This window comes from Eutrigla gurnardus (genome assembly GCF_963514095.1).
Source record: "Eutrigla gurnardus genome assembly, chromosome: 1".
NCBI lineage: Eukaryota > Metazoa > Chordata > Actinopteri > Perciformes > Triglidae > Eutrigla > Eutrigla gurnardus.
The window spans coordinates 33,267,897-33,281,515 of NC_139915.1; the positions used below are offsets into that span (position 1 = coordinate 33,267,897).

The 13,619-nt window shown below is 43.8% G+C and overlaps 2 protein-coding genes across 3 annotated transcripts; one reads left to right on the forward strand and one right to left on the reverse strand.

Moving 5' to 3' along the window:
• Positions 1 to 34: 34 nt before the first annotated feature.
• On the reverse strand, positions 35 to 8,651 carry tubgcp4 (tubulin gamma complex component 4). Its single transcript, XM_084011565.1, has 18 exons — positions 8,466 to 8,651; positions 7,624 to 7,752; positions 7,306 to 7,428; positions 7,172 to 7,225; positions 7,019 to 7,075; positions 6,622 to 6,701; positions 5,938 to 6,139; positions 5,695 to 5,860; positions 5,491 to 5,615; positions 5,369 to 5,419; positions 5,192 to 5,297; positions 4,469 to 4,576; positions 3,610 to 3,754; positions 3,338 to 3,515; positions 1,283 to 1,417; positions 967 to 1,083; positions 750 to 889; positions 35 to 663 (listed from the first exon to the last, which is right to left on the reverse strand). The coding sequence occupies exons 1-18, from the start codon at positions 8,541 to 8,543 to the stop codon at positions 657 to 659; spliced, it is 2,001 nt and encodes a 666-aa protein (XP_083867691.1). The 5' UTR covers positions 8,544 to 8,651; the 3' UTR covers positions 35 to 656.
• Positions 8,652 to 8,918: 267 nt separating this feature from the next.
• cdkn2aip (CDKN2A interacting protein) lies at positions 8,919 to 12,610 on the forward strand. 2 transcript variants are annotated; one of them, XM_084005925.1, is made up of 4 exons: positions 8,919 to 9,003; positions 9,384 to 9,635; positions 10,694 to 10,818; positions 11,221 to 12,610. In XM_084005925.1, the coding sequence occupies exons 2-4, from the start codon at positions 9,388 to 9,390 to the stop codon at positions 11,790 to 11,792; spliced, it is 945 nt and encodes a 314-aa protein (XP_083862051.1). In that variant the 5' UTR covers positions 8,919 to 9,003; positions 9,384 to 9,387; the 3' UTR covers positions 11,793 to 12,610. The 2 variants fall into 2 exon arrangements, with proteins under 2 accessions (XP_083862051.1, XP_083862052.1); XM_084005926.1 differs by lacking the exon at positions 8,919 to 9,003 and adding an exon at positions 9,083 to 9,188.
• The last annotated feature ends 1,009 nt before the right edge of the window (positions 12,611 to 13,619 follow it).

A 13,619-nucleotide genomic window follows, 5' to 3' on the forward strand; every position in this document is an offset into this window, starting at 1 on the left:
ATGCAGCAAGGTTTACATTTTTTACAGTTTATACAAGGACGTGACACTTTCCTGCTGAGGTTGAAAGAGTCAGTGAATGGGGTTCGTTTGTAAAGTTCACAGCGACATCCCGAGGTACGTTTGATTATTTAAACAATAATTCTGTTACCAATCGGGTTAAATAAGTTTGAACTACGGTAAAAGTGTTGCAGGGAAACTACTCGAGTACTCCAAAGGAAAAACACGTACTTATTAGATTTCTAGCTCTTTCATAGCACTCATTAGCTTAGCATAACGGCTAGTGGTATAAATCTCACTCTCAGCATAGAAACAGACTTCCTTAAAATGTTCTATGCCTTAATTTTAAACATATAGACAGTTCTGAAATTAAATATTACAAAAGAGCCACTTCTGACTGAACAGCCATCACCGGAACTACTTTCTACTGAAGAAATAGTTCCACTGAAATCTGTTACTGTGTCTGGAAAGAAAATAATTATTCAGCGCTGTGAGCTCCACAAACAAAAATCCCATCCATATGTAAAAAAAATGGGAGTGTGTGAAATCCGACACCTTTTAAATGTCATTTAACAGGCAGGTTAACTTTGCTTAGGAAACGAGGAGACCGATGTTTCTTCTGTTCAGTGTAGCTTAGATCTTCATTCGTTAAGCTCGTCTTAAATACTGAAAAGAAACAAGTTTTTAGATTTGAGACGCAACGATCAGAATTTCAAGCCAAGAAGAAGACGTGGTCGTACTGAGCGTCCTACCTGCCCAGCGTGCCTCCAGCCTGGGTGTAGTACTTGTTGTAGTCCAGTCGCAGTAACAGCTGAGCCAGGTCGGAGTTTATCTGATGGTTCCTCACGCTCGACAGGATTTTAAACAGAAGGGAAGACTGTCGTCTGAAGCCCTGAGATGGAAAACGTGTCTGTTACTAAATGTGTATCTACTGTGACGGGAGGCGAATGGGCAGAAAGGAGACTCCACCTTGACCAGGATGTCCAGCTGAGCGCTTCCCCTCTCGTCCAGCGACGCCACGCTCTGACTGACCAGCGAGCAGAAGGTCTGACACAGCTCCAGGATCTCGTTCAGACAGTGGAAGACCTACGACATGTATATACTATGATTTATAGCAAACCTTTGGTAACGATGTTCATGAATTTTCAACACGCTATACAATTACTTTCTTTGACATACTATAGCCTACTGTGACTTTTTTCATGAAGAAAATAAGTATAGTATGTGGGGGAGAAGTCCCAGTATAGTAGGTTGTAAAGTGAAAACATGGGCTCAGGGATCGTACCGGCTTCAGGAGGATGAAGGACTGGGCCAGCAGGTTGCTGAGGAAGTGGTCGTGGGCCAGTCTGATGCTCTCGAAGTCTCTGGTGGAGTTGATCTGCTGAAGCAGCTGTGAGAACTGAGACTCCAACACGTCCACCTGGAGACACGCAACAACATAAGTACATGTGGACCATTAGCCCTAACATCTGGACCTAAAGTTAGTGGCAACAATAGTAGAGGCACAATTTTAATGATCGTCTTTGAGACATTGTTCAAGTCCTCCAATAACACGAGAGCAACCGTCACATAAAGATGTAGCCGTTACTAAAAACGTAGTGAAATACTGACACCCATGGCCTACCCACCCATCTATCTACCTACCTGCTTACCTAGTATCTACCTACCGACCTAACTACCTACCTACCTAGTATTTACCTACCTACCTACCTAGTATTTACCTACCTACCTACCTAGTATCTACCTACCTACCTAGTATCTACCTACCTACCTACCTACCTAGTATTTACCTACCTACCTAGTATTTACCTACCTACCTAACTACCTAGTATCTACCTACCTACCTAGTATCTACCTACCTACCTAGTATCTACCTACCTACCTACCTACCTAGTATTTACCTACCTACCTAGTATTTACCTACCTACCTAACTACCTAGTATTTACCTACCTACCTAGTATTTACCTACCTACCTAGTATCTACCTACCTACCTACCTACCTAGTATTTACCTACCTACCTACCTAGTATTTACCTACCTACCTAGTATCTACCTACCTACCTACCTACCTACCTACCTACCTACCTAGTATTTACCTACCTACCTACCTAGTATTTACCTACCTACCTAGTATCTACCTACCTACCTACCTAGTATTTACCTACCTACCTACCTACCTAGTATCTACCTACCTACCTAGTATCTACCTACCTACCTAGTATTTACCTACCTACCTACCTACCTAGTATTTACCTACCTACCTACCTAGTATCTACTTACCTACCTAGTATTTACCTACCTACCTAGTATCTACCTACCTAGTATCTACTTACCTACCTAGTATCCACCTACAGCGCTACCTAGTATTTACCTACCTGCCTAGTATCTACCTACCTAGTATCTACCTACCTACCTACCTAGTATCTACCTACCTAGTATCTACTTACCTACCTAGTATCCACCTACAGCCCTACCTAGTATTTACCTACCTACCTACCTAGTATTTACCTACCTACCTACCTAGTATTTACCTACCTACCTAGTATCTACCTACCTACCTACCTACCTAGTATTTACCTACCTACCTACCTAGTATTTACCTACCTACCTAGTATTTACCTACCTACCTAGTATCTACCTACCTACCTACCTAGTATTTACCTACCTACCTAGTATCTACCTACCTACCTAGAATTTACCTACCTACCTAGTATCTACCTACCTAGTATCTACTTACCTACCTAGTATCCACCTACAGCCCTACCTAGTATTTACCTACCTACCTAGTATCTACCTACCTAGTATCTACCTACCTACCTAGTATCTACCTACCTAGTATCTACTTACCTACCTAGTATCCACCTACAGCCCTACCTAGTATTTACCTACCTACCTACCTACCTAGTATTTACCTACCTAGTATTTACCTACCTACCTAGTATCTACCTACCTACCTACCTACCTAGTATTTACCTACCTACCTACCTACCTAGTATTTACCTACCTAGTATTTACCTACCTACCTAGTATCTACCTACCTACCTACCTACCTAGTATTTACCTACCTACCTACCTACCTAGTATTTACCTACCTACCTAGTATCTACCTACCTACCTACCTAGTATTTACCTACCTACCTACCTAGTATCTACTTACCTACCTAGTATTTACCTACCTACCTAGTATCTACCTACCTAGTATCTACCTACCTACCTACCTAGTATCTACCTACCTAGTATCTACTTACCTACCTAGTATCCACCTACAGCCCTACCTAGTATCTGCCTATCTAGTACCTCCCTCCCTGACTCCTGATGCCTCCTCTCCTGTACTCTTACCTGTAAGTAGTACTGCAGGTTGTCGATCAGGAAGGCCATGTGGTTGCGTAGCCTCCACTTAACGGCGTCCGTCTGGCTGGACTTGAGGTGCTTCCTCTGCATTTGTAACGCCCAGCAATGCTGCAGCTGCGACTGCACCCGCCGCACACTCAGCAGGTACCTGAACACAACGTTGTACCTGCACACACAGAGGAGAGGACGCTCAGCAGCCGTACTCAACACAAACACACGAACGAGACGACTGAGGAAACGCAGTCAGCGCCGGCACACACTTCTCCAAGATGGCGGGAGTGAAGAGGATGTGCAGCGGCCACTGAACCTTGTAGGTGAGGCCGAGAGCCGCCCAACCTGTGGGCGGGGCCTCACGGGGCGAGGTCTCTTGTGGAGGCGTGGCTCCGTCTCGGGGTCCTGTCGCATCTGGGAAAAAACACCAAAAAGAGACAACAACCATTAATTAAGTGTGTGTTATCTAGAAATAAGGCTGCAAACATACTTATGACACATTTAAGTACCCGATTCATGATTTGTCAGTCAAATTGTCCAGTATTGAGCATCCTGATGCAATGATAGTTTAAAATCATCTTTCCTTCTAACCCCTAGGAGGTAGACATGGGGAGGTAGAGCATGTTGTGGTAAAAAATCTAATTGTTTGATATTCTAGCATTTTACCACTGTTTTTCAAAATAATATGAACAAAAATCCATCCATCCATCCATCCATTGTCTACCGCTTATCCTGTATTCAGGGTATGAACAAAAATGTAAAATTTAATTAAAACAGATTCCTTGAGCCTTATGTGTCATTTTCTTATTGTTTTGTCTGATCAACAGTCCAAAAACAATAAACCCAATATATTTAAATGTATCATGATGTTAACCAGAGAAACGCTGCAGCTACTCAAATATGTAGTTAATTAAATGTCGAGCTAGAAGATGCTTTCAATCAGCAATTCAGTCAAAAGAAACTACATAAGAGCTTTCTCTATATTTTGTTGCAGTTTGACCATAAAACCACTGGATGGCGCCAAACACCGACTAAAGGAGGCCATCATCATCATCATCAGGAGGTTTCCTCCTTCAGGTTCCTGAACAGGATCCAAACAGAGAACATGCAGGAAGCTCTGCAGCACACCTTTGCTGTCTTTGCCCTGGTAGTCGACGGTGAGGTGCAGCAGAGGCAGCAGGTTGTCGTCGTCCAGGAGAACCTTGTGAGCGGCCTGCTGGAAGGCCACGTTCACGTCTGTGGACCAGAACACACGGTTTCATGGAAACTACTGAAGACGACTGCAGACGTGATGCAGACAAACACAACGTTGTGATGGAGATGGAGCCACGCTGCTGCTGTTGTATTATAACAGGTTAAGAGAAACAATAATAAATCTAATTAAAATAGATGTTATAAAAAGTCCATACAGTATGCTATAAAATGCCATAAATAGTCATCGTATAGTACTTCATAAAAATCTCATAGAAAGTCATAGAATGACAAAAAAAAACTAATATGTAAAAGAAAAGTAATGTTATAGTTTATCATAAAAAAGTTGAAAAAAGTCATAATATAGAAGGTCATAGAAATTACATAATAATTGTTTTATTTTTGTATGTCATAAATATTTAATTAAAAATGTCATAAACAGTCATTTTATGTCTTCAAATAACCTGAAATGTCATAGTATAGTATATATATTTTTGTAATGTTATTATATTTTTTTAAAGAGTAGAAAAAAGTCCTAATCATAATCATATTAAGTCTCATCCTTGTGGTTGTTGGAGTGTGAATGCTCTGTGAAATAGTAACAGCGTAAGCACATAAACTCCCCAGACCTGAGGTCAGCTTAGTGAACTGTAAAGGTACCGTGCTCGGTGACGGCTGTGGGCGGCGTCTTCAACATGTGCTGAGCCAGGTCAATGAACACCTGGTAGAGCTCGCCTCGACCCAGCAGGTAGAAGTCCTTGATGATCTGGATGAAGACAGCAAACATCAACACGTGTTGCTCTGACTCATAATCCCAACGAAGCCCAGTCTGAATACCTTGAGCTGCTCCAGCAGATCCGACTCCTCCACCATCAGCGTCCAGAGATGCTGCAGAGATGAGACGTCACATGTTAGTGTGGAGAAACAGGGTTCAAAGAACGCAGCATAACCACGCTCACCTCCGCCACGGTGCTCCTGATGCGGTCGATCATGTTCTCAAAATCCACCAGGCTGAACAGAGGCTGCTGCTTGAGTCTGTGCAGCTCGGCAGCAAACGAGTCCTCCTGGTGCTTCAGGATGGAGCCTGGCGGGAACACAAACCACCGGTCGCATCCTCTCTGTGATGGAAATACAAGAATGTGCTGAGCTCACAGATACGCTACCAGCTCTGGACGGGCTGTGGTTGTGGTTCTCAAACATCTGGACGGACTCCCCGACGAACAGGATCTTCTCTGCGACTCGGATGGGGATGTAGGACGGCAGCATCTCCGTCCGCAGGGAGAACTGCTGCAGGGACGGAGCGAGCATGTTCTCCTCCTCGATCAGCCTCTGCACCGCGACACACACGAGTCAGGCGGGACGCCTCGGCCGTACAACATACTGACCCGTCGGAGTCTTCTTCTCACCAGGTCCTGCAGTTCCCGGAGCTGTTTCCCACTCAGGCCTCCCAGCCCCAGGTCCTCCTCCTCCTCCTCCTGGTTGGCGGCGGCTCCTCCGGCGCTGGGCCCCTGCTTCACGAAGAACTCCTCGCTTTGGTCCAGCAGCAGACCGTGCAGCATCCAGGCCGCCAGCTGCTTGTACATCACACCGTGGCACACGGCCAGAATCCTGCAGCGTGTAGGAAACCACATCATCACAAAGACGTCTATATCTAAGCTCCACCTGGTAAAACTCCAACATATGAATTATGAGGTTCAGCTATGAAATGGGATATCAATCTTGACTTCAGCAACCAACACCAGAACAGAAGATATTGAGCGTGGAGCCATTTTTTCTACCTTTTATCCTGTTTGTTCTACAGGTTGATCTAGTTTAATGCTGAGTCCTTTTATTGTTGAACTGCTGGAGGTTTGAGGCGTTACATGAACGCTGTAGCCCTTCGTTTATTAAATGCAGTGGTGACAAAGTCAAACAGTTAACCAATCAGGTTGGGAGCTGAGATTCCACAATCAAAAGAAGTGTCAATAAATGCATCTTATAAACAGCTGAGATTAACATCTAAACATCTGGAGAACAAGCTGCTAGACAAGTATATAGCAGAGCTCACCCTGACGTGGATTCAAGTCTTCCCTGAAAGGGAGCCCACTTACTTTTCTAGGGCCATGCGTACGGGAGGAAGCCCCCCACAACTGTGCTTGTAGACCGTCTCCAGGATCTGACAGCCGTGGATCTGAACACACAAGACAAGACAAGGAGCACAGATGTCACTGCTGTTATCCTGCTGCTCCATTAGGTAAGTCTCGGTCCTTCCTCTGCTTTTACATAACGTGTCTTCTTTTGGTTCGTATGAATTACAATGAGAGATGAGCTGGACCCTTTAACAATAGCAAATCAAATGTGATTGAAAAGTGCAACAAGGGTTCTGGTTTGCATTTCAACCAGGACTCCAATATGTGTGGAGGTCTGTCATAATATTCTTGTTGACCAATTAGTCCTCAACACTGGACTTACATCACTGGGTGAAACACTTGGATAAACAATCCTTACCTTCTGTGATTTTATTGACTCCACTACCACCATCACAGACGGAAACAGCAGCTGGAACTGAAAGGAAAATACAAACATCCATCAAAATGTAGAGAGACTTTCCATTAAATACATCTTAAAATAATCTCTTACGTAGTTGAATCAGTGCGTTACCTGATCAAGCTTATAATTCACATGAGATATTGTCAGATGTGGATCTCCAAGGAACTGAAACACACAAACACACACAAGATAAATGAGCATCGAGCGTCACCATGTGTTGGTTTATGTGTGCGACGTGGTTTTACCTCCTGTTCGAGGTCCAGCAGGGCCTGCCGGTACGGCTGCAGGGTGGAGTCCAGCCCTGTGCAGAAAGCCCGCAAGTAAATCCCATGAAGTCCCGTCTGGTTGGGCTGGTTCGTGTGATGTTCCTGAAGATAAAAAAAAAGCATGATTTATCATTTTTATTAACAGAGAATCGGGAAGTCAACAAACTCTGTATATCTTCCTGAAACATAACGAAAAGTAAAGATCTGACCTGATACGGACGTTGACTGAACAGCTAGTATTCAGGTAAAGTGTGCGTCTCTAAAATGGTTCTATGGCATCGAGGTGACTCGACTCACCTGTTGGTGCACATGGCCGGTGTGGAGCTCTATGAACTCTGTAAAACGGATGTAGTCTGAGCCCAGTTTGGAGAGCCGGTTGAGGACGCTGGTCTCACTGGGGTGAAGGAAGGGCAGATCCTGGGACACCTGAGGGAGGAACGGAGGAACATTATTTCAGATCCAAAACAAGGAATGAGGTCAAGGAATACCGTGTGAAACGTTAACTATATACACATTCATGTAGGGTTGTTTGTATGTGAGCATTTTAAGTATGGGTAGGGATAAAACACAATAATTGATCGTGGTGAATTTCGTAAATATTGTCACAAGTGTCTTGAAGTTAATTATTTTAAAATATAGGATACAAAAACATTTTTTATTTAGTTATCATGTATTTATGCAGTGAGAACTTATTTAAGAATATTTGTTCTTCATAAAAAAAAAGGATGTTTAACATATTGAATATGTTCAATGATGTTTTTTTACATCCTCCCATGTCTGCTTGTATGTAAGATGTCACATTTATTATTAACTCGATTTATAGGCTTTACTTTATTATCTCTACCCCATTTTTTTTAACAACTATTCACTTTTATATGTTTCTTCATTTGCATATTAGATAGATAGATAGATAGATAGATAGATAGATAGATAGATAGATAGATAGATAGATAGATAGATAATTTATGCTAGCACAAACGTTAAACTAAACGCCAGCAATAAAGTAATATAATGTCTATGTGTTCGGTGAGGCTCGGTGTTTTGTTTTTTAAATAAAAGGTGTAAAAACGTATTCTAGCTAGCTAACTCCATGACGTCCACGTTGAAAGTGAACCGCTGTGTCGTCGGGGTAAATGTACCTGTAAACCTGTCCGTTTGTTCCAGGTGAAGATGGTCCCCGGATATCCGCTCAGCGCCAGCAGCAGCTCGTGAATCATGTTGATCGATCGGTTTCTAATCGATTAAACGGTGAGATACAGCCGTGAGCATCTCTTCGGGAGTTTGGAAAACGGCAACCAAAACACAAACAGACCGCCGCCCGCGCTTGTGTCGCAGCTTGACTACGTAACGACGCAAAGCATCATGGAGGGGAGGGGCTTCTGGGGGGCACGCGCGGTTGCTAACCAACAGTAACCATGGGTGTAACGTAACAGAGTCGCTTGTCGTTGCTTTTTTTAATGTCACAAAAGTGTGTATTGTTATTCTGAGCTACGAGACAAAAATAAAGCATCCGCTGTTGTTTTTTTTATATAAAGTAAAGTTCGAGCGCTTATGGGAAATGTAGTTCCCCCCGCAAAAAAAGGAGAAGGGGGAAAAAAGGCAGCGTCGACGCGTCAATCCTGCGTCATCACTCGGTCATGTAGCTAGTTAGCAACACCTCGCAACGGAGACAGCTCGGTATGTCGTAGTTACTAGTTAAATATGATTAACGGTACCTCACATGTAGACTGTACGAACTACAGATAGCACGTGACTCGCGTTAGTGTCAGTATTACATGTGATAGCGTGTTTTAGTCGCCAGCGTGGCTTCCAGCGTGAGCTTGTTGTCGTTACTCGGCTAGCCGTTTGGGCTAAACTTAACTGTGAGTTGCTAAAGTCAAAAAGTAAAACAAAAAACAACATTAGCTTAATTTATCTGACGCTACTGTTTGTTAGCGACAAAAGCAAAACACCAGCTGTGTGTGTGTGTGTGTGTGTGTGTGTGTGTGTGTGTGTGTGTGTGTGTGTGTGTGTATATAAACGTCAACACAACTATAGTTAAGGTATCGTTGTTGCAGGGGGATGGCGGGGGAGAGAAGCGAAGGGGACGTGGTTTCGGAGTACCTGGACCAGAACCCGCACCTGGCCCAGTGGGTCGACACCTGCAGGAGCTACTGTGAGACCAACAAGCAGTGGGTGGCTCGGAGGGAGTTCATCCTGAGGAACATGGAGGCTTTCCCCACGGTGGAGCCCGGGGTCCCCAGCAGCAGCCTGGACAGACTGCTCTCCATGTCCATGGTCTGGGCCAATCACGTGTTCCTCGGCTGCAGGTAAAAACCAGGACACATCCCAGTGTCCCCCCTCAGGTCAAAGCCCTGACCCCTCGGGGACTTACCTGACCTCACCTGGTAGATGGGTGAGTGTGAGAGGCTGTGAGGGCTTGAAATGGTAGAAATAGGACAGATCTCAGCATGTCACTTTACTTTGATGACACTAAATATATTATCTATCACATGTTTTACAGCCTGAACGTCTTCCAGACTCGTATCATCCCAGACCAGACCTGTCAAATCATTTATTTACTTGTTTTAAGATGGCTTCTCTAAGCTAAATTAAAATAACTGTTGATCATTAAACCAGGTCCGTCTTTGTTTACCTTCTTTTTTTTTTTTTATTCCTCCGGGCTTTCTGGTAACCCACGTCGCAACGCTATGAACTGTGGGTAATTCCCTCAGGCAAAGTCAGCTGACTTAGGGAAAGTGAGCATGAAGGGCTCAAGAAGTCCTCGAGCGAGCCCTCGTGTACGTCATGATTTGACCGCGGGACAGACCTGAACCCTCAGGCACTAAACGGGAGGATGAGCAGAGAGGACGCCATCTGTACAAAATAAAGTTAAAGAATGGAAATAAGGAAATCCAGAGAACAAAGTAGCCATGACTGAGATTATGGCATACAGGCTTGAATAGTACAATGCACCTTATAGGGAAACATGTCAGGATCATGTGACTGTAATTTAGGAGAAGAAACAGCTGAACATCAGAAACAGGGAATGTTTAAGGAAGAAACGTCTCGGAGGACAATAAGTCTTAAGAAGGAAGACCGTACTTGAGTTTTTACGAGAAACTGGATAAATGAAGTGAATCTAATTGATTTATTTATTCATTTTATGTTGGTGTATATTATCTATGTTTTATTTATTACATTTTCTTTCTTTTTTTCTTAGTTAATGGGAAGAGTACTCTGGTTCACACTCCATTATAGTCGGCGGCGGTAATGCACCTTTAACGATAGTTGGCACCGCCGTTAAACAAGAAGAAGAAGAAGAAGACAGAGCAGAGAATAATAAACGCGGGAAAGCAGGAGATAAAAACCTGTTCTCCCCTTTCAGCTATCCACAGGCTGTGATGGACAAGATCAAGGAGATGGGTGAGGGGATCGTGGTCTTGGATGCCCCGGTTTACAAAACCACCAAAGATGGAATTCTGGCCCGAGGAAAGCGGACTTCCACTGGTGGTAATGAACTATTTTTAAATAATAAAGCAGACTGCTGTTTATTATCAGACAGAAGGAGTTTTATGATTAACTGAAAATCTGTCTTATGGTAAAATGCTGTTTTGTTATTTGGATTTGAGCTGATTTAAACACGTTATTTAAGAGGATCTGGTCACCTTGAATAGCCTTCATAATTGATGTGAGTGAGCTATGGATAAGTTTTGTCAGAGGAAGGATTTTGTGTGTCTTTATGTGGACCACCGACGTGTCTCAGTGATATTTTCCTTTACAGCAGGGTCTCGGTGTAATTGCCTCCACATAGTTGCCTTTCTTTCCACACCCACACCTGAGACTGGAGTCCTCATTAAATTGTCTTTCTTTGTGCAGCCATCACTGTCCTGCCTGTCGTGTCTTCTTTTGCAGAGGGTGATGCCGACGGCTCTGTGAAAAGAGCCAAATGCGGAGCTAATGAGCACGCGGGCAGAGCGGCGTCGTGGTCCGTGAGTCAGAAATCGGGACCTCTTCCGCAGGCTCCGGCGGAGCGCCAGCCCTTCTTCAACCGCCTCTACAAGGCGGTGGCCTGGAAGCTGGTGTCGGCGGGCGGCTTCGGTCCCAACTTGGACCATTTTGAAATCCTCCGTAGCTGCGTGGAGTCGTGCAAAGAGAGCTTGACCTCGGTGTTTGTGCCGCTGAAGGACATCGCTGGCCTCCCGGCGGCTCGCACGCAGAAGGAAGGCCACGTGTGTGAGATCCGCTGCCAGACTGTTTACATGGGGACAGGATACGGCCGCGACGAGTCCGCCGCCAAAGCCATGGCTTCCAAAGAGGCCCTGAAGGTCTTTCAGGGGCGCAAAGTGACAGTAAAGATCTGCAGACGGAGGTTCAAGGGGAGAGATGTGGAGGATTTGATGTTGTTGGACGAACAGCCTCGGAATCAGGGCTTCCCTCCGGCGCTCAGCTTCCCGTTTGAGGACGAGCAGCAGGGTTCCTCGTAGAGCGGCCGAGTTGCTGCAAGGGCTTCTGGGAGCAAACACAGGGAGTGACATCGACTTCATGGAGCTACTGAAGGGACTGATGACCGTGTCGGGACCAGACTGTCTTCCCAGACTTGGGAATCATTGCGTGACATAGATCATCAAACACAATACTTTGGTATCGTAATGTCAGTGAAAACATCTGGTGGTCCATCACCAAAATAATGCAGCTCAGAAACACAGTGAGGGGACTGGAGTCGGAGCATGTGCCATTTTAATAAAAACAAGCGATTAAAACAAGAGGATGGATAAAAGTCCACGGATCGTACTGATTATTTGTCACAACAACGTCATATTAAAGTAGCGTGTAAACATTTCCCCCCTTTGTTCATTCCTGTCGTGGTGGGTTTCGTATCTGGTGATTTCACTAGTGTGACTTGGTGCAGTCCAAACCCCCCTTACTTCATGGCTTGGCTCAGTTACAGGGAGACAAAGGTCACATGGAACAAACCAATAACCTGATAATCACCCGTTACGTTACCAGAGTTCAGAATTTGGTAAACAGATGGTAAACTAATGCTGTAACTAAATTTCTCTAAACATGATTGATTTGCATTTAGGATTTTACCAATTAAACACAACATATACCTAAATATGATGTATAGAAATATTCTTTCTTTATTTTGAACGTTTTTACAGCCATAAGTGACTATTGGATGTCAGATGTCAATTTTTAACAATTTTCTCTCTTTTTTTTTTTTGTTGTTGTTACAAATGTTCTCATTAACCATTGCATTGTTTCTGTTAAAGGTTGGGATTGAACTCAGTTTGTTAAAGAAGTAGGACAGGACGTCATTGAAGTTATTTAGTGGCAGCCATGTTTTAATTCTTATTTTCCAGCTTGATTTTTGATTTTTTAAGTAATGCTACAGAGACTGACTGACTACTTGACCATTTACAGTACCTGTCATAACCGTTATAATTATGTTTTATTTCATTATTTAACTGAACTGATTAAAAAACAACAACACTGAGAAGCCACACGATGTTGACATTTTATTTAGAGGATTTTTGAACCCAGTTGGATACAGCGTGTACAGTTATGTATGATGGTAACGTGTTGTTGTGATGCGTGGTTTTGTTTTATTTCCCGGTTTGGGTTGAAGGTGAACAGGGTTGCATTGAAGTGTGAGGTACCACACTGTTCCTGTATGTGTGTTTACTCCAGTGGTCCTGTTTCTATATATATTTTTAAATAAACATGATTAAACCACGTTTATTTGGTTGCTGTTTGGTGACATAAGGATTTTATTTTAATTATCCACATCACACTGGGGATTTCTGACTAGTACGCCTAGAGAAAACTATTGAATCCGATGAATTGTGTCACATACTACATCTAATTAGCGGTAATTGGCGAGTTCATGACTCATTTCGGTTACATAGCTGTGCCAATACATAAATAAATAATCACAAACTCTGGGATTTGAGTGACATTCCCTTTTGACCTCGCAGTAGAAACCATTGTTTACATCAGCGGGACGCCTCGGGCCTCATTACCACAGTTCACCGGACTCCATTCACACGACTGCACCGCCGTTCTGTCCGCTTCATTAGACGCCAACATGAGCCGATGTGATCCCTAACGTGGTCCAGGCATGAGGGTCAGCTGAGTCTGGATGCTGCTGCTACGTGGATCATACTCTGGGATTGTACAAATCCTGCACCAGCTAAAGGTTGGCACTCTGTGACAGGAGATATATATATATATATATATATATATATATATATATATATGTGTACCTGGGGTCCCGTCTGGTGTGGTAGACCCCAGCCTTGTGCTGCCAT

What these genes read in the sequence shown, in the direction of transcription:
- cdkn2aip (XM_084005925.1), top strand. Translation starts at nt 9,388, where the DNA reads ATGGCGGGGGAGAGAAGCGAAGGGGACGTGGTTTCGGAGTACCTGGAC. An exon ending in CACGTGTTCCTCGGCTGCAG is followed by an intron (nt 9,636 to 10,693) that starts GTAAAAACCAGG and finishes CTCCCCTTTCAG; the next exon opens with CTATCCACAGGCTGTGATGG. An exon ending in AAAGCGGACTTCCACTGGTG is followed by an intron (nt 10,819 to 11,220) that starts GTAATGAACTAT and finishes CTTCTTTTGCAG; the next exon opens with AGGGTGATGCCGACGGCTCT.
- tubgcp4 (XM_084011565.1), bottom strand. Translation starts at nt 8,543, where the DNA reads ATGATTCACGAGCTGCTGCTGGCGCTGAGCGGATATCCGGGGACCATC. An exon ending in CCGGCCATGTGCACCAACAG is followed by an intron (nt 7,429 to 7,623) that starts GTGAGTCGAGTC and finishes TTTTATCTTCAG; the next exon opens with GAACATCACACGAACCAGCC. An exon ending in AGCTGGACATCCTGGTCAAG is followed by an intron (nt 890 to 966) that starts GTGGAGTCTCCT and finishes TTTCCATCTCAG; the next exon opens with GGCTTCAGACGACAGTCTTC.